General features: G+C 36.1%; 1 protein-coding gene across 5 annotated transcripts in view; it reads left to right on the top strand.

Annotated features, from left to right (window-relative positions):
* The first annotated feature begins 1,211 nt into the window (after positions 1–1,211).
* The window catches only part of itpr3 (inositol 1,4,5-trisphosphate receptor, type 3), a 44,620-nt gene continuing 25,164 nt past the window's right edge, over positions 1,212–20,667 (top strand). For 4 of the 5 annotated variants that reach the window (XM_087782255.1, XM_087782254.1, XM_087782253.1 and 1 more), the window contains exons 1-18: positions 1,213–1,572; positions 7,896–7,966; positions 9,341–9,462; positions 10,024–10,110; positions 12,524–12,682; positions 12,755–12,853; positions 12,927–13,010; positions 13,831–13,977; positions 14,057–14,152; positions 15,458–15,502; positions 15,619–15,758; positions 17,225–17,324; positions 17,707–17,867; positions 17,945–18,086; positions 18,196–18,360; positions 18,473–18,645; positions 18,715–18,834; positions 19,831–19,912. In XM_087782255.1, coding sequence (XP_087638381.1) covers positions 1,481–1,572; positions 7,896–7,966; positions 9,341–9,462; positions 10,024–10,110; positions 12,524–12,682; positions 12,755–12,853; positions 12,927–13,010; positions 13,831–13,977; positions 14,057–14,152; positions 15,458–15,502; positions 15,619–15,758; positions 17,225–17,324; positions 17,707–17,867; positions 17,945–18,086; positions 18,196–18,360; positions 18,473–18,645; positions 18,715–18,834; positions 19,831–19,912 — 2,085 coding nt within the window. In that variant the 5' untranslated portion in view covers positions 1,213–1,480. Of the gene's footprint in view, positions 1,573–7,895; positions 7,967–9,340; positions 9,463–10,023; positions 10,111–12,523; positions 12,683–12,754; positions 12,854–12,926; positions 13,011–13,830; positions 13,978–14,056; positions 14,153–15,457; positions 15,503–15,618; positions 15,759–17,224; positions 17,325–17,706; positions 17,868–17,944; positions 18,087–18,195; positions 18,361–18,472; positions 18,646–18,714; positions 18,835–19,830; positions 19,913–20,667 lie in introns of all 5 variants that reach the window. The other variant, XM_087782256.1, reaches the window with a different exon arrangement.

Genomic DNA, 20,667 nt, shown 5'->3' with positions numbered 1-20,667 from the left:
ATTCAATATCATTTAATGACTTTTTTTTGCCATTTAAAATGTCAATTAGCAATTAGCTCAGATTGTGCTAGCATTTCAAAACCTGAATGCACAACACCATTGAGCCCCGCAAAAGATAAGTGGATCCAGATGATATATATATTTACACTGACGATCCAAAAGTACAGTAGTTTCCTTTCGGGTTAATACATTTGTTTTAGAGTTTTTGAGGTTTATTTTGGCAGACATTGCGATAGTGTTCTCAAAGATTGTAAATTTGTTTTGAAAAATGTGTTTCAACAAAATTTTAATTCTTTTTCTGGATATTGTAATTTTGTTTCAGAGTAAGTAAATGTGTTTCAGATTTTTGAAATTTGTTTCAGGAAATTGCAATTTTGTTTCAGAGTTTGCGAAGGTATTTCAGAGTTAGTAAATGTGTTGCAAAGTTCGTAGAAGTGTCTTATACAATTTGTATTTTGTTAGAGTTTGTTAATGTGTTAATATGTGAGTATTTTTTGTTTCAGAGTTTGTAAATTTGTTTCAGGAATATTGAACATTTGTTTCAGTTTGTAAATTCGTTTCAGGAAATAATAACTAATAATTTGTTTAGTGAAATTGTAATTTTGATACAGAATTCATTAATGTGTTTTCAAATTAGTAAATTTGTTTCAGAAAATTAAAAAAAAATGTTTCAGAGTTAGTTAATATGTAGCAGAGTGTGTATTTTTGCATTCATTTTACACCTCCGGGCCACCGTACACACTGGGCTTGAGCTAAACATTCTATACGAGTCACAAAGTCAATATAATTTGAAAAGTCTATATAAATATTACAAATAAAAACAGTTTTAAAATGTTTTTTTTACTTTTTATTATGTATCTTGGTAATGTACACATAGAAATGTAGATATTAATAATTATATTATGAGCTGATTCAACTTTTAAATAACATTAGCAAAGAAAGCTAGCCTAGCATCATTTCAATCTCAATTTCCTTATTGAAATTCTGAACTCTAGTGACATCTAGTGGTTTGAATAAAAGCTGTAATTAAAAATAAAACATTACATTAATCATCTTAAAAGTTTAAAACAAATCGTGTGTTTTGATCTCATGAAGAAAAGTTATGTCACGCTGTGTTTGAGTCGCTGCTTGTCATCCTTATCAACACCTCCACTCACTTCCTGGTTCTCTCGGACCGCAGTTTCTACGGCGAGCACGCCCGCACACACCAGTGGTATGTCGGCGAGGAGGGAGGGAACACTTGCCTCCCTGAACTGAAGACTCAAAACCTCCAAACACCTCGGAAGCGTTTTTTTCTGTCTGTAGTGCGAGAATAGTTCCCTTCGAGTCGAGTCTTCGTGAGGTTTGAAGCCGCAGGTTGACGCTGAGCCGCTGCAGGAGGAACATGGAGTTTTGAGGGACTTTGAAGTACTTTTTTGAAGAAGAACTGGGGACCCCCCACACGAGTGAGACTTGAGTGAGACCCTGAACCAGCAGCAGGATGTCGGACTCTGCCTCCAGCTTCCTTCATATCGGGGACATCGTGTCGATGTACGCGGAGGGAACTGTCAATGGCTTCATCAGTACTCTGGGGTAAGTTTCAACAATCTTTTATTTATTTTTTAAACCTATTTAAAGCTTAATAAAAGTTAAACTTCATTTTGAAGTCATTTAACCTCAGTCTATCTTTTTAAAATATATATTTAATACACTTTTTTTTGCTGAAAGTGGCGACAGTTTCAATAGTAGTACCAAGATAAATGTTTTAAAAAAGGAAATGTATCGCAATATTTATTTTCGATGGTACTGTATCGTATATTCGACATCATCTGTATAAAAAATGCGTTTATTTAATATTTGGCTTTTGAATCACGTTTTAAAACTAGTTATGCTATTGTTTAGACTCAAAAAAGCGTTTTAAAAAATAAAATAAAACGTTACAAAATGAAAATTACAACTTATATGCAAATATTTACTCCATTTGTTCATGTTTGTGTTACGATTAAACTGCCAACACCTGGACGGTCATTACGTCCTAGCAGCTAAAGGAACAATGACAAATCCTGCGGGATCCCAGGTTGCCGACTGAGGACGAGAGGATACAATCAACTCCGCTTTTAAAGCTTATTTTGGTTTCAAAACTACTGAAAGCAGTTACGACTTCATCAAGATGTTTTTAAACTACCGTTTTCCCTTCAGCTTCAATAAAAAAAAAAGTTATTTAAAATTAAGATGCAAATATTCACTGCGTTTGTTCATTTTTGTGTTGAAATTTAACTACCGGACGCCAGATGGCAGGAGTCATTTCGTCCTCCATAACTTGAGGAACGACGAAATCCTGCTAGATCCTGGCGATGACTGAGGACGAGAGGATACACTAGCAGCTTTTATAGCTGATGTTTGGACATATTTTGGTTTCAAAACTAATCAAAGCAGTTACGACTTCGTCAAGAGTCATGTGGTCTGTAAATACTGCAACACCAGAGTCAAGTACTCGACAATACTACTATATATCCTTGTTACTACAGTATCACTATATATCGTATCGTTGCTCCTGTATACATATCATATCGCCAGATTCTTGCCAATACTGAGGCCTAATTGCATACAATATTATACACTAAATTTGAGAGATTTTTAATTCAAGGTTTCCCTATAAATATCACATTATATTATATATATATTGCTAGTAAGTTAAAACATAAATTAATATCTTAATAGTAATATCTTAATTAGTGTTTTGGCAAATTTCCCCACAGAATAACTACAGCTAGCATTGCTATTGCCAAGCTAAGTTAGTAATTATTCAGTATTATTATTTATACCTTATAGTTAAAAGAAAACAACAATCTGTCTGTATATTATGGTGGTAAGGCTAAGCTTAAAAGAACAGATGAAACTAATAAAAAGAGTAAAATATATATATAATAAAATAAATTGTTTTTTACACCTGCCCGCTTAAGACCTCGGCCCCTGCATGGGTTTGATTCCACGATATAATCTCTTGTCTATATCACAGTGTCTTTGTAATGATCAGAACAGGCAAGTATGACGGATTAGTAAATAAAAGTGGACAGGTACAAATCATGATTTTATTATAGTACATTTACATATATTTTTCTTATACATACAGCATGTAATTTGCTCAATAGTACATGTTTTAAACAATAGATAGATTAATCCTACAGAGAGACATTTACATGTCAAACAGCATCCAGTTGCAAAGAGTTGTAGCATGAAAAATACAAAATACAATCTTGTGCAAATGTAATAATGAAATTGCAAATATTAAATTAAATAAAGGCAAATACTCCTAATATAGTATAAACATTATTGTTATTAGATACCATTTAAAAAAAATAAACATTAGAAATGAAAGGTAGAACTGTTTTCATCCCGTAAGAAAATTCACAAGACGTTATAATTGTTAAAAACCTTTTCAGTTACTTTCATAATCCAAAAAGACACGAATGTTCTCGGAACAAAACACTTTACTATTAAAACAACTTAATCTTATTTAATTGTCGACCGTTTACATGATTTAACAGGAATGAGACTTCAAAACAATCCGAAAATCAGTGACTCGACACCATTCTTTGCTATTGTACAAGTTAAATTGTGCAATAAAGATAATTATCTCTACAAATCCAGGAGAGAAAGACTTGATACTCTTGCCAGTTCACGCTGTGGATCCTGAAACTGTAGGTTGCTTCAGGGTGTCATTTGCAAAGACAACAATGGCCTCGCATGCACACACAAAACACACACAGCAGGAGCGAAAATACCTGTAATTGTAATCTTGTAACTCACGCAAAACACACTCTCCACCAACACATGTCTAGTTTATTGTCACATTGTTGTCAACTTTAATACAATAGGTAGATCATTTAAGGTTTAAGTGTATTATTTTTGTCACCTGAAACTGGAAAAATAAGTTCTTAATTCAGTTATTTATGTTAATTAAATTTAAAAAGGGTCAATAAAGATGACATGTCCCATTGAGGCATCACACCAGGAACCTTGTTAACAGTGTCATGTGATGCTACCTGTGCAAATATCACGTATATCAGCGAGCGTATGATAAATACAGATTAGGATCTTAACCCCTGGGTTAGTTCAGGTATCTGTTTAACCATTTAAACACCTACGAATCTCACAAGTAAAATAGTTTTATTCTGCTGTTTGTTGGAAATTTAGTGTTTGTTCATATAAAATACAAGTTGAACTTTTAAAAATATATTTTTTGCTTTAAATTTTTTTTTCTTAAGAAGTGAGTGGTTTGCAATAAATTATAAGCTTTAAATGCAGTATTTCAAGCTGTAAATAATTCCCTCAAAACTAGAAGAGCACTGAGGCAGTGAATACCTCCTCCAAGGAGCCCATTTCACATGACTTTAAAAACAACAACTTCAACTGGTAAATATGTTGTAATTATTGTGAAGTATTGGTCCTGGTATAGTTTTTAAAGCTTTTTTTCTTATATATTTTACCAGTATTTTTTAGTGCACATCAAACAGCAAGCATGCTTTTCAGGTGTTTTTTTTATGTTAACCCAAAGTCTTCATTGAGAAAACACAACACAATAGAGACCGTTGTGTTTTAAATTTAAATTTTAAATAATAAAATTTAAAAAAAAAACAGTAATTGTAATTGTTTTCCCAATACTCCACTTTCATTTTCTACTCCACTTACAAACGCACTGAATGGCACGAGCAACACTGCATGGCAGGAAGAGGATGTGAATGTCCAGAAAGATTTGTGCCAGTGTTGGTGCGTGTGTGTACATGTGTGTGTGTGTGTGTGTGTGTGTGTGTGTGTGTGTGTGTGTTTCCTGCCTCGTGGTTTTTTCAGCCACACTTTTACATTTTCACTCCAGCTTGACCTTTCCAGTTCATCTGCAGCCTCCAGCACCGACTGTTGACTTTGGCTGGCCTCCCTTTACTTCACTTGTATTCGATCAGTCAGAAGAAAGTGACACATCACGGACAGTGGATGCTTTTGAACCCGAGTGTTGACACTTTTATTTGTGTTCCCCCCCAAGTGAGGAACTTGCTAGAATGAGTAATAGAGATAAACATCACTTCAATATTCACGTTGACACCATCATTTCATTCGTGTCATGGCCTCAGAGCAAGCAGGCCGGTGGGTTTGAAGCCAACCCACAGCAGAACAGACAGAGGTTAATTAATGACTTTAAATTTGGTGCTTAAATGTGTGTTTAAGTGGTTGTATGGCTATATATGTGCCCTGTAATCATCTCTGGAACATCTATTTCTATCTTAAGCCACAACAATAGTCAGTTTTGAGAGCAAAGTGCATTTAAATTCTTACCAAGTTTGTTTCTAAAACAGTATTCTGTCGAGGTTTTTGTCAAGTCAAGACGGTTAATTATAAATGAAAAAAACAATATGCATCACGATATATTGTGATACTGTAGTAACAAGAATATATTTGTAGTATTGTCGAGTACTTGACTCTGGTGTTGCCGAATTTACAGACCACATGACTCTTGACGAAGTCGTAACTGCTTTCATTTGTTTTGAAACCAAAATATGTCCAAACATCAGCTGTAAAAGCTGCTAGTGTATCCTCTCGTCCTCAGTCCTCGCCGGGATCTCGCGGGATTACATTGTTCCTCAAGTTATGGAGGACGTAATGACTGCTGCCATCTGGTGTCCGGGAGTTTAATTGCAACACAAAAATGAACAAACGCAGTCAATATTTGCATCTTAATTCTATATAACTTTTTTTTTTGATTGAAGCCGAAGGAAAAACAGTAGTTTAAAAACATTGGAATAAACAGTATATAGTATCACTCTATCAATATCTTCTAACAACCCTATCATATGGTGCACTTAAATAACTTGTATGTGCATGTTACTTTACTTCCAGGTGTTCAACTCCATCATAACTAAACTATTTACATCACAGGTGTTATCGACAGTCAGTGGCACATGTGGTTTGGTGGCGAGATGTTTAGAACCATCACACCTGCAGCCCGGGTTTAATTCTTGTACTTTTTCTTTCTTATTCTTAAATTGGGCAACACTGCTGTTTTTCTAAAGAAATGTGTAATGAATTCTTATGTTATGCGCTGTTACACTACTTTAACAGTTGATATCTATACCATATTTATCTACACCTGAAGTTTAAAATGACAGGACGTTCTTTATAATGTACTTTCCATGAACTTAGGTCATGTGTTTACAATCTGCAAAAGCAAACACATTTCGAACTAAAAACCCACATTCTACCCATTTTTTAGTTTCTATCTTTCTTTGGTTTCTGGTTTTGAGTCAGACTCATTATCAAACAATTGAAGCTACCTTGTGTGTTTTTAAATTACAACTATAAGCATATGGTTTACATATCTGTGGATAAATGCATTGCATTCCCTGCTGTTTATAACTTGCCAGTCTTTTTTAAACACGGTAGACAGCTGGAACAACACGCACCACATCCTGCTGATTTGACTTCATACGTCGAGTTATTGTCACGTGATTTCAAAACAAAGGTTCTACTTAAGTTGATTTTTTTTAATATTTGAAGTACATTTGAATAAGGAGTGTCGTCTGCCGCTCAGAGCATGCATGTTATGAAAATACTTCGTTCAGTCAAATCAGCTTCCTGTTTTTATTATGTAATCAGAAGAATTAAGTGTATTTTTAAGTTTCCCTCAGTCAGTTTCGTGAGCAGGTAGAGTTCAGGTCAACATTTAAAGACCAGAATAGGATTCAAACTTAAACCTTTTCTTTTGTTAACTCTGGCTAGAGAAAGCATTTATCCAGCCACACAAATTCAAATGTCCATATTCAAATCTCTCCATCCTGCCGGGGACAAAAGAGGAGTGGAAGCGTGGAAAAGTGTTTTCCATTTAGGCCTCCGTCAATGAGATCAACATGCGCCGACATGCAGTGCAGATCACACGCCACGATAAGTACACAATCGAATTAATGCACATGTGTACTCTCGTGTCGACACAATAAAACTATTTGAGACTCTGAACTGGCCTCGACTTATAAACACAGAATTCTAGAAGAAAAATCAAAAGATGATAATAAATAAAAGCAGGTAACAGCGACACCTATTTCCAGTAATGAGAACCAAGCAGCTCGTGATCCCATCTGCATACCTGAGGGTTCGTGAGTGACAGGCGACTACCCTAAACACAGCCCACCTGGCAGGTAGACAAAAGAACTGATTGTGGTTGTTGGTTTAAGTCTGCGTGTGGTCAGACGAGCCGGGGAAAGCTGCTCGTAGAAAGGAAAAAGATACTAAGATCCTTTTCTTTAATTAAATATATCATCATATGTTTACATGTACATGTTTGCGGGGGGTATGTGACGGAACGTTTGTGCTGATGATGACTGTTGGTAAGCGATTTTAAAGAGTCAATAAAGACGCAAACAATGGAATTACTGCTCGTTCCTGAGCTTATGTCATTTTAAGTGAGACTGATTCAGCTTAAGACCTTATAATGGAATCAAGATGTTAAACCAGCAGCAAACAGTTTTAAAACACGTTTTTTTCCTACTTACCTTTCATTAACAACTTCTCGGCATTTAGAGATAAACGCCTTTTTGGCAAGACCGAGTGAACCGCTAATCCTGCCGACTGTGCCCAGGACGCGTGTCAGAGAGCCAGAGGCCATGTGCTCACCTGTGAACCCCCCTGTTTCCTAAACACCGATGTAAGATTTCCTTTAATGACCAGAACCAGCCATCCAAGTCATTGAATGTTGCCCACGGATTGGGTTCCGCACCACACTCTTGAAAATTACCTCCAGCTTTTCTCAAGTCGATGCGATAAACGTCAAACAAAGGACAAAATGTTTGCATAGTTTGTTGTTTCCTGATGTGTTTTTTTTGTGCAGTGTTACGGATTTTTGATGTGTTGTTTTTGGGTTTTTTTTCCAGGTTGGTGGACGACCGTTGTGTGGTCGAGCCAGCAGCAGGAGATTTGGATAATCCTCCCAAAAAATTCAGGGGTGAGATTGTTGTCCTATTACTTCAAAAATCTTAATATTATATGAAAAAAAAACGACAAAAGAAAACGGTGTTTTTGCTGTTAAATTGAATTATAAATAGTAAGTATATAATAAAGTTCTACCTTACCTTACCTTACCTTAGTAAGTAAGTAAGTAAAGGTTATTTGTAACGCGCCTTTCTATACCAGGGTCACAAAGCGCTTTAACAATCAAAAGCAATATATAGTTAAAATACATGCTTTAAAAGGCCAAGACACATAAGACAAACACAGGAGTCCAAGAAAATCAGGGAAAAGTCTGCACAAATAAGAAAGTATTAAGATGTTTCTTAAAGGAGTCAGTAGATCATCAAACACAGAGGAAGATCGTTCCAAAGCTTAGGAGCAACAGCCTGGAAGGATTTCTCTCCTCTGTAGATTCTGATCCACAGACCTCAGAGCCCAAGCTGGGGTGTAAGGCTGGATCAGATCACAGATGTAAGGAGGAGTCTGACCATGAATAGATCCGAAAGTAAGAACCAGAATTTTAAAGTTGATCCTGAAAGAAACTGGCAGCCAGTGAAGAGTTTTAAGAATCGGGAAAATGTGAGTTCTTCTACTAGAGCGGGTCAGAATTCTCGCTGCAGAGTTTTGTATTAACTGCAGGCGAGACATCTCCTTCTTGTTTAACTTCAAAGGAGACCTGTTCACATCGGAGGTTGTCAAAGCGGATTTATGTCTTCCAAATGTCAAATATCTGGACTCTTCGATCCAGCTTTGATACCAGCTGGATCGCTTTAAGTTCAGAATCTTTGCTCTCTTTTCGAAGACGCACAAACATCACTCAAATCTGTGTGAGCCTAACATGTGTTTTAAAGAACTATTCATACAGAAGTGAGACTAGATCTAGACAAGCTTTCTGTCAACTAATGGCTGTCCTTATTCTTCAAAGAATTAAAGTCAAACATCGACATTTAATTTCACACACTTTTGAAACAGTGGGTAAGTCAATAATCCATTATTTAATTTCAAAGATTTAAGCTTTTAGCAACACTGGAATACTGAAAACCACCTTTGACAAGTGCTCAACTCACCAAAGAAATAAAGTCATTTGATTGTATTATAGATATTGCACGGCTTAACTAAATATGTAGATCTTTAACTGTAGATTAGTGAGCTGTCACTCTTCTCAGTCATGGGAGATGACATGGAACCGTATTTTTCTTGAACGCGGCGCAGAGTGTTGATTGAACGCGAGACGGATATGAATTTCTTATCTTGATACCAAAGGATTAGATCAGTTGAGCAACTTTAAAAGATAAAGCGTGACAATAATAAAGGTATTAAAGTGAAGAAGACAAACCAGTAACGTTCAGTTTTCTTTGTTTATTTGCAGACTGCCTGTTCAAAGTGTGTCCCATGAGCCGGTACTCGGCTCAGAAGCAGTTCTGGAAAGCCAAACAGGCCAAACACGAAAAGGACAAAATTGGGGACGCCGTGCTGCTACAGAAACTACAGGTATGCGTTGTCCCTGAAGTGGAAAAAACATATTTACATTTTGCTGAACAAATAAACATTTTCAATGTCCACAATACTGTACATGGTTCCTGAAGACAAATAGGAGACTCGATTGATGACCGAAACTGAACATTTCAGGCTTCAAATTAACATTTAAAAATGCAATTTTACTACACAATGAATATTTATACATAACCAAATAAGAGTCTTGTACATTTTAATTTGTTCAGCACATTTAAACTACACTACTTGAGCTAAACGATTCTATATTTCTGAAATTTCTATGAAGTTTCTTGTATGTATGTACATACAATACACAACAGTACATGTACATGTGTAAATTGTCTTCCAAATTGTGTATTTTTGGATAACCAATATCATTACAAAATAATCATATAATCATGATGGATCAATGTAAAAAAAAAGAAGAAAATTCACTCCCAATTAACTCATATATTACAATAAAGAAAATGCCATTTTACGTCTTAAAGGAAAAATTTAATTAAGATCATATTTCTATTTTAAAGATCTATTTTTAGAATGTCTCTCTTTTTCTTTCAGCATGCGTCTAACCTTGAGCAGAAGCAGAATGAGGCGGAAAACAAAAAAGTCCACGGAGACGAGGTGAAGTATGGAACAGTAATACAGGTGAGTTATCGCTGTGTTGACTTTTTTGTGTGTGGGTCAATTTTCTGTTGCGCAGAAAACTTTTATTCCAGTGTGTCACAACCGTCGCCAGATTTATGGCATGTCATAAATTTGTGTTGCCGTTTGCTCACCTTGAGTAGACTTATCTAAACTCTCAGGAATTTTGGCAGTGCTGGCGAGAGCTACTCTGGTAATGATTATCTCTGGAGATTCATCTTCGGTGCACTTTTTCTAGAGGAGATAAGGCAGACTTTGGGGAAAGTTAAATTACGTAGCTTCAGGTCGATATTCTGCTTTTCTAATTGCAATTGCATTTCAGTTAAATCAAATAAATAAGGAACTTTTTTTCACCTCATCAAAACTAATCCCTTTCAAAAAGGTAAGTAAGTAACTAAGTAATTTGTATTTATATAGCGCTTTTCCAGACCAAGGTCACAAAGCGCTTAAACAATCAAAACAATACTCAATAAAGTATATACTTTAAAGGGCAAGATAAAACTAATAACACAACAGGGTGTTGACATCTCTGTTTTTAGAATTAAAAAGCCATAAACTCCATGTAAGCTGTAACTCTTAAAGGCTCTAAAAACTTCTTTTTTTTTCTCTCGCACACACTTGTGTCAAACCTGTCTAGAACGCACACAAGAAGTGACACCATCTTCTCGCAGGGATGTGCAGTTATCTGATGTGTCAATATTGACCTTGTTCCTGAGCTTTTACCTGTAGCCGCCTGCACACACACTCACACACACACATACACACGCACACACACTTGGGTGTGGCTCAGCGGCTGATAGCTCTCGCTTAATGAGTCATGTCAAAAGCATTTTATAGTTCTTGTAATAAATTTGGGAAGTGGAGATGGCGCTGAAAGATAAAGCCCTGCTGCAATATTTGTATTGCAAAAGTCCATAAAGTGTGTTATTTTTTAAGAAACAGAGACATTAACTCTCCACAAGTGTTTACTAAGTTCATTTATCTATTTTGAGACAGGATCACAAACCTTTTGTAAAAAGAAAATCATTATATAAAGGGTCCAACATCTCAATGCATGTGAGGAGTGGGTATTCAAAAACTTGTTTTCATGAATAATGATGACTTAATTTTACCTTCATATAGTTTTTGTGGCATAATATTTGTGAAAAACATCAATCAAATGCATGTTTAATATTATATAAAGGGTCTAACATCTCAATGCATGTGAGAGGGGGTATTCAAAAACTTGTTTTCATGAATAATGATGACTTAATTTTACCTTTATATAGTTTTTGTGGCATAACATTCGTGAAAAATATCAATCAAATAAATGTTTAATATTATATAAAGGGTCCAATATCACAATGCATCTGAGAGTGGGTATTCAAAAAATTGTTTTCATGAATAATGATGACTTATTTTACCTCCATATAGTTTTTGTGGCATCATATTTGTGATGAAAATCAATCAAATACATGTTTAATATTATATAAAGGGTCCAACATCTCAATGCATGTGAGAGTGGGTATTCAGAAAGACAAATTGTTTTCATTAACATTGAAGAATTATTTTCCCTTCATATCGTTTTTGTGGCATAATATTCGTTAAAAATATCAATCAAATAAATGTTTAATATTATACAAAGGGTCCACAATCTCAATGCATGTGAGGAGTGGGTATTCAAAAACTTGTTTTCATGAATAATGATGACTTATTTTACCTTCATATAGTTTTTGTGGCATAATATTTGTGAAAAACATCAATCAAATGCATGTTTAATATTATATAAAGGGTCCAACATCTCAATACATGTGGTTATTCAAAACTTGTTTTCATAAATAATGATGACTTATTTACCTCCATATTGTTTTTGTGGCATAATATTTGTGATGAAAATCAATCAAATATATGTTTAATACTATATAAAGGGTCCAACATCTCAATGCATGTGAGAGTGGGTATTCAGAAAGAACAACTTGTTTTCATTAACATTGAAGAATTATTTTCCCTTCATATAGTTTTTGTGGCAAAATATTTGTTAAAAATATCAATCAAATAAATGTTTAATATAATACGAAGGGTCCAAAATCTCAATGCACGTGAGAGTAAGTATACAAAAAGAATAACTTGTTTTTATGAATAATGATGCATTATTTCCCCCCATATAGCTAATATTTGTGAAGATTTCAATATAACAAATCTTTAATATTACATAAAGGGTCCAACATCTCAATGCATGTGAGATTGAGTATTCAAAAAGAACAACTTGTTTTCATTAACATTAAAGAATTATTTTCCCTTCATATAGTTTTACTGGCATAATATTTGTAAAAAAAAATAAAATAAAATGCATGTTTAATATGATATAAAGGGTCCAACATCTCAATGCATGCGAGCGTGAGTATTCAAAAAAAGCATTCTATTCCCCTCCTTGTAGTTGCTCCACATGAAGAGCAACAAGTATCTGACGGTGAACAAGCGTCTTCCTGCTCTGCTGGAGAAGAACGCCATGAGGGTCACTCTGGACGGGACGGGGAACGAAGGGTCCTGGCATTTCATCCAGCCGTTTTGGAAGCTAAGAGCTAATGGCGACAAGGTAAAGAAGAAATAATAATACTTCCAAGATGCTGTTGACAGTGAGTCGGTAACATTTGGCTGACGTTCACAGGTGGTGGTGGGAGACAAAGTCATCCTCAACCCTGTGAACGCAGGTCAGCCTCTACACGCTTCCAACTACGAACTGAGCGACCATCCCGGATGCAAAGAGGCGAGACGTCAAATGATGGAGTTGACTTTTATCGACTCGCGTGACTAAATGTTTGCGACCTTTATCGCCGCAGGTGAACTCTGTGAACTGCAACACCAGTTGGAAGATCAACCTGTTTATGATGTACAGCGACCATAGGGAGGAAGTTCTTAAAGGCGTAAGTCGGTCATGGATGGATGGATATAATACTGATAATAATAGACAAATAAATACATTAAAAAAACATATAAAAATAATTAAAATCAATAATTCACAGAGTAAAAAGTGCATGTCAAGCATGAAGGAGAGCACTGTTGTAGCATCTTATGGTTAAAGGAACATAGTATGTCTTATATTTATTATATTTTTTTATCTTGATTATTATTGTCTGAAAGGTGGTTTGTTTTAAAAACAATATTGCATTTTCTCTGAACTAATATTAGTCTGTGACTCTTGACTCGTGTTTTGTTTGAGTATCATACACGTTACATTCCTGTTTATAACTGACTCATGACTTAAAACCTTTATCCTAATTTAACCTATTAAACCAGTTCTGTCAAAGTCAATCAAACAAGTCATCGGTCTAATAACATATACAGTATATTCTTCCGTTACCATCCGTAATTAAACTTGAGACAAGTTTGAGTCGGTTGCTTTAAAAACTACCACTACCCTCTCATTTTATGACTTAATAATACCAATAATAAAGATGATAAAAAACTAAATGTTATCTGCTTATGGATAAAATGGATAATCTCACTTTCTATGAGATATTTTTTAATTTGCATATCAATTCTACTATCAGTTAATTACTATATTTATTTATTTAAATGGAAACTATTGATCTCGTACCTCTTGTTCTCATCACTATGTGTCAACATTACATTACAACATTTGAAACATGTGAGTTTGTCAGAAGATTACATTTAATTAAAAAAGGGTAAAACAATACGATGCATATTATGGACCATATATATTGATGGATCTGACTTTTCCAGGGCGACGTGGTGCGTCTGTTTCACGCCGAGCAGGAGAAGTTCCTCACCTGTGACGAGTATAAAAGCAAGCTCCACGTCTTCCTGCGGACGACACTGAGACAGTCGGCCACCTCCGCCACCAGTTCTAATGCTCTGTGGGAAGTCGAGGTAGAAAACCCTCCCCGAGTATTTATTTATTGTTTATCTTTAGGTCATCGTTTGAAACACTGTTTTTTTCTTTCGTCAGGTGGTTCATCACGATCCATGTCGTGGGGGTGCAGGACACTGGAACAGCCTCTACCGGTTTAAGCACCTGGCCACTGGAAACTATGTGGCAGCAGAGGTAACTTAAACAGACTTCATTCATTCATTCTCAACCTTTTTAAGCTTCATTCTTTAGCAAAACGTTTGTGAAAGAATGACGTTTTTGACAACAAAAAACACCATAGAGCAAATCGAGAAAACCGATGATTGACATATTTTACATCTTCACAATCACACACTTTCACTCCTGGGATGGAGTATCAATTGAAATATCACTGTAAGAAACAAGGCCCAACAATAAGCCTGCACGACACTAAACTGACTCATGCAAGTCAAGACTTTCTTTAAACTCAGTCGAGGTAGATCCAATAGCTTCACCGAGATGATCCATGTGTGGCAGGCTACGTAAGTGACCATTTCTTTGTTCATTCTTTTGTCTTATCTGTTGTGTTTGGAGGCGGCAAAGTCTGTCGGCCTCATGTCGTGCTGGATGGAAACGGCGCGGTCGGCATGTTTCACACTCTTGCAGAATCTTGCAGACTTCAAGACATCTCCCAAGTCTGATCCAGTCTTTCCTTTTCTTTTTCTCACACTCTTTTTTTTTCCTCTGTTTGTCTGTATTAAAGCAAAACATTTTTTTTTTATTATTAATGTATTGAGCTGAGATTTACAGGAAATTAACTACATCAAGAAATTGGCAAAGAAAATAAAGTTAGGAACAAAGGGAGAAGTTTTAACCCTAAAAAGTGTGTTTGTTGTATCATCTTTACCCTGAGGCAACACAAGGGATACCTCAAACACATTTGTTTCCGGGCCTCCGGGTCCCCTTGACCCTTTGATAACGCAAAGGTTTATGACCAATAATCATTTTAAAGGCAAACAAAAAAAAAGAACAACCAACAAATCTCAGAATTTTCAAGAACCTTTAGAAAATAAGCAGCAAATGTAAAGAAGTTGAAGTCATGTAATATTCTTTTAAATCTTTTCGGTTTTAGTTAAAGATTTTGAAATGTCAAATAACTCTGGGGTAGAAGAAGAAAGAAAAAAGAGAAAAGCAGATTTTGGACGGGTTGAAATGATCCAGATACTGAGTAGGGAGTGACCAAGAATGTTAAGCAAGGGTTCCTCGTGTCGTCCTCATAAACCATGAAGAATAATGTGAAAAGTTATCTCCAGTGTTATCAGGTGTAGTCGGCCTTAAAGTATAATCTATGCTGCAACTAACCCTTGAGAATCCTCCTGCTAAACTAACGCTTCAATAATCTCAAAGGCCCTGCGATCATCCATGTGATAGTTTAAACAAAAAGCGAGAGTGAAAATCTGACTTGTCTTCACAGTCATCTGTGATTCAGTTGTTCACAAATGACGGGAGTTTTCATTGCAGGAGAATCCAGGATATAAGGGCGATAACGCTGAGCTCTCTTCTTCTGTGAGTCCTGGACCGGTTGATTCAATAAAACACACAAGCTTCATTCAAATGCGCTGCACTTGAATTCCAACTGTTGTTGAGTATTAAACAGGATGTTTAACGCTTTTCTTTTTTAGATGGACAGTCGTAGCATCAAACGCTGCTATGGCGAGAGGATCAAGTACAAGCTAGTCGCCGTGCCTCATGGGAACGACATCGCCTCGCTGTTCGAGCTGGACCCCACCAAACTACAAAAGACCGACTCCTTTGTGCCGCGGTAGGTGGTATTTAGATCCATGTTGGACTCATTTTTGTTCAATTTTCCACCTCTTTTTTTTTCTAAATCCATGTACGATTATTCCAGTTGTTATTAAATTAAGCATGAATAAACTGAACATTATAATTGAATGGCATTAATGAACTGGACACTCAACAATCTTTCGTTTTTAAAAAAGATTAGATGAAAAAAAGACCCTTTTTTTTTCACTTTTTAGTTTTTTTGTTCTTAATTGATTATCAACTGAACGAATCATACAAGGATTGATTAGTAGGATCTATTTTCAATTTGAAATGCACATCAAAATAAATTAAGAGCCATTATTTGATTTCCCTTTAGATAACTAACATTTGAAAACCAATTTAATTTAAAACAGCACCTACTTAGCGAGTTCAATCTATTTTTTTAATTTTAAAAATGAAAAAAAAAAGAAGCATTTTCTTCTTTTCTCAATATGTGAAGTAAATTTTTTTAAGTCTTAAGATGCTTTTTCCATTGAATTTACAGCCATGAAATTATTTTTCTTGTTATTGAATTTGTGCTACCAGAATAAAGCACAGAATCCAATGTTCATTCATCTAAAATGAAAAATGCTTGGCTCTCTTCATGATAAGGAACTGTAAGGCGTTTTTTTTAGCCAACACTCCCAGATTCTTTAGCTGTGACTTCTTGGCTCAAGACACACCATTATCACTTCAAGGCACCAAACTTCTGCAACCAAACCTGCCACTTATAATCACACATATGTTTACTCAAACAAAGAATATGAATCAGTTCTGGATCAAAGTCACACATTTTTACTTGCAAGGAGAAGGAAGAACATAGTTTACATGTCTGAATCCTTTCTGAAGCACAGAGCCAGTTAGTTCGCTTTTATATCTTTGTCGCAATTTAACAAGCAGCTAATTAAATTTAACAAGCAGCTAAAGATTTATGGACTTTCTTGGAGTACAAAACCAGTACTAGGAAATCCAAGTGTATGGCTGTATTTTAATGAAACAAATGATACTTTACAGTATTACTTTTCTTTTTTTTTAAACATCTGTTTATTCAAACTTTACAAGATGCAGTCACAGAAGAAGAAAAAAGAAAACAAAAAACAAAAACAAAACAAAATATACACAGAAAAAAGACAAACGTGCGTGAAAACATAGATAAAATAATAAGAAAAATAAAACAAAAGCAGCCAGTCCAGTACACCTCTATCTTGTGATTATTACAGTCAAATCAAATTTCCAATGTTAAAACTTTCCAAAAAGTTATAGAACATTTTCCATATTTTCCAAAATTTGTCCAGTTTACCTTTCACACAAAAAACAGTATTACTTTACAGTACTTTTAAGTACTGAAGAAATACTTGTTTTTTTTTTTCTATTTCTGATTATTGTTCCAAAATAACATGAACTATAAATACCTCACTGTAGAATTATTTTCACTGATGTATAATGTCCTTCAAATGTTCTCAGGGACTCCTACGTGCGATTAAGACACCTTTGCACCAACACTTGGATCCAGAGCACAAACGTCCCCATCGACATCGACGAGGAGAGACCCATCAGACTCATGGTGTGTCGCGTCGTTCATGTTCAGTCAGTACAAGAATGAAAATGAAGGCATTATATGGTATGGCTGCTATAACTGCTGCTGCTCAAAGCTAGCATTAAACCCCAATTAAATTGGCGTAATAAACCACAGCATAACATTGAATCCCTTTAAATGAATTCAATTTTGTTGGACTAAATGTGTTGCTATTATTCAGTTGTTTTAGGGTTGCTAGATAAATTCACAACAGATTTAACAACTCCGAAATACGACCAAGCAAACTAACTGTTGGCCAGATTCATCCAATACAATTGTTGAATCCTTAAAGTTGGTCTCTGCCGTGCTTTCACGATGTCTCGGTTCCTTTCAAGGCTCCTGTAGTAAATGTGTCCATCTGATGCTCAAGTTAGGAACGTGTGCGACGAAAGAGGACAAAGAGGCGTTCTCCATCGTCTCCGTTCCCGTGATGGAAATCCGAGATCTGGACTTTGCCAACGACGCAAGCGCCATGTTGAGCACCGTCGTCGTCCAGTTAAGCAAGGGCTTCATCAGCCAGAACGATCGCCGGTATGAGTCCTCCTAATTGCACCGACATTATTTTTTTCCCCATGAGGATTGTCTTAAGTTTTACTTTTGTTTGGCAGGTTTGCCATCAAGCTGCTGGAGGATGTGGTTTTCTTCGTGGCTGATGTCATCAACAGTGGTCAGCCCGTGCTGGACATCGTCATGACCAAAGCTAACCGAGAGCGACAGAAGCTGATGAGGGAGCAGAACATTTTGAAACAGGTCCAGCATTCCTGATGAGATCTTCGTTATACTTGTCCCAAGAGATCCAAAGTATCCATTTAACCATGAATTATTCCTGACTTGTTCTCACTCTCAACTTTGTGTTCAGATCTTTGGCATCATTAAAGTGCCTTTCGTAGATCGAGGAAAGGATGAAGGTCCTTTGCTGCGACTGGAAGAACTGGCCGACCAGAAGAACATTCCGTACCAGTACATGTTCCGTCTTTGTTACAGAGTTCTGCGGCACTCCCAGGAGGACTATCGCAAAAACCAGGTGGGTCAATTCAAGAAATCTAAACTCTTCGTCCAGTTTTTTCAATGCCATGTTTGTTTTTCATATTTTCTTACTGCTGAGTTCCATATTCACGCCTGTATCTTCCCCTCAGGAGCACATAGCCAAGCAGTTCGGTGTGATGCAGAGCCAGATCGGATACGACATCTTGGCCGAAGACACGATCACAGCGTTGCTGCACAACAACCGTAAACTGCTGGAGAAACACATCACCAAAACTGAAGTGGAAACTTTCGTGAGCCTCGTTCGGAAAAATCGAGAGCCCAGGTAGATAAGTTATTAAAAAATATACAATTTTGTACGCAATATTTTGCATCCTTTTTTTGTTATTGGCAGGTTTCTGGACTACCTGTCAGACCTCTGCGTGTCAAACAACATCGCCATCCCCGTCACCCAAGAGCTCATTTGTAAATGTGTCCTGGACCCCAAGAACCAGGACATCCTCATCAAGACTGAGTAGGTTGAAACGCGTCACATTGCTTACTTACTTACTTACATACATTTGAGTCATTTGTTTGGCAGGTGCTTTAGGTTATACTTAATCTGGTGTAAGTAAGTAAGTAATATTTATTTATATAGCGCTTTTCCAGACCAGGGTCACAAAGCGCTTTAACAATCAAAACAATACTCAATAAAGTATATACTTTAAAGATCAAGATAATACTGAGAACAACACAGGAGAAAATCAAGGAAAAGCCTGAACAAATAGGAACGTCTTAAGATGTTTCTTAAAGGAGTCAGTAGATCCATCAAGCGCAAAGAGAGAGGAAGATTGTTCCAAAGTTTAGGAGCAACAGCCTGAATTTTTTTACTTTTTTTAAATATTTTTAAATATTTTTTTACTGTGATTATTTACACCAGGTGTCGCCAACCTTTTTTGTACCAAAGACTGTTTTAATGTTTGCATTATTTTCATTGACAGACCTTCAGACAAAGAAAGTAAAAATAACTGGAAAAAATAAATTAAATCAAAATACACGCTGGAACAGCAAGAGCTCTGGACTGACGTTTGTGTATCTGCATCGATGCATATTTAATTGTATGCTGAAGATGGTGTTTTGTATGTGTGTGTCTCCAAGATTTCAGAAACTTAAGACTAAGATAGTTTTATAGCATTATTTATAGGAAATGTTTCTCAAGAGTTTGTGTTTTACTCATTTTCATGTTTTTTTGTTTTGTAAACTTGACAAAAAAACAAGCATCTTGACATGTCATAAGTCACAAGGTAATGTTATTCCAAAAAAATTACTATAATATTTCCAAAAAGATGACGAGAAATGAGGAAAAATCAAAAAGAAAATTTCTTTCTGTGTGGCCCAGTAACATATGGCTCACATACTGGTCCCTGGACCGGGGTTTGGGAACCACTAATTTACACCGACATGTGTCGAACTCGATCTAAAAAAAGAGGCTGAAGTCTTGATATATTGTCTTTTCATTGTTCTTTTGCAGACGTCGCATCCCCAAAGAGCCGCCGTCTGCTGGCGGTCAGGGAGACTACCTGGTGATGGACGACTTTGTCGACGAGGACGAGGTGAGTGTTTTAAATGAACATTTCTTAAACCACGACTCAAAATTCAACCTTAAAGGTGTGTTCATTTAAGTGTCACTTAAGTAGATCCTGGACCTCTGTTGTATCATCAGCATGTGTCTGTTTGTACAAAACATTATTTACATTAGAAAATGTGCTTAATCTCCGCCCACTGAAAACACTTCTAAAATCCTGTTCACCATAACTACACCTACTCTGCTTTGATTGGTCAAGCATTGAGGTTTGTCACCGCACGTCATCAATCCCAGAAGCCTAATCCTCAAAGGGACTCGTTGTATAAACAAAGCGAGGTGTGATTACAGCTTGCTGCAAGAGGAGTCAAGCCATTGTTATGTCATAATACAGACGCTTGTAACCTCTTGTTTGCTGAGATTCCATACAGGGTTGAACTTTATAAAGAAATAACTTCAAAACATGCTCATTTTGAGAGAATAATTACATCTTGTAGAGGAAGTCTAGAGTTGTACATTTCAGATAGACGAGCCATTTTCACTGCTCACGACGCCAGCGCCCTGGTAATACTCTCTTTTAAAATGTGTGTCAGGTCTCCTTCCTTTACCAATATAAGGTCAAATAAAGGGCTATATTTGATAAAATGAAAACCAGTGAGGTAAAAAATGTACAAAATCAATAAAATATTTGAAACAAGCAACAAACGAGGGTGTGTTTTACATTGTCTGGTTCAATATACATATTATAACGTAGACTTTATCTACTCAAGGGCCACAAATGGCCCC

The sequence above is a fragment of the Callionymus lyra genome, chromosome 19, assembly GCF_982586985.1.
Source record: "Callionymus lyra chromosome 19, fCalLyr1.hap1.1, whole genome shotgun sequence".
Classification (NCBI taxonomy): Eukaryota; Metazoa; Chordata; class Actinopteri; order Syngnathiformes; family Callionymidae; genus Callionymus; species Callionymus lyra.
Note: the sequence above shows the minus strand (reverse complement) of the source record. Positions and strands in the feature narration are given on the sequence as shown.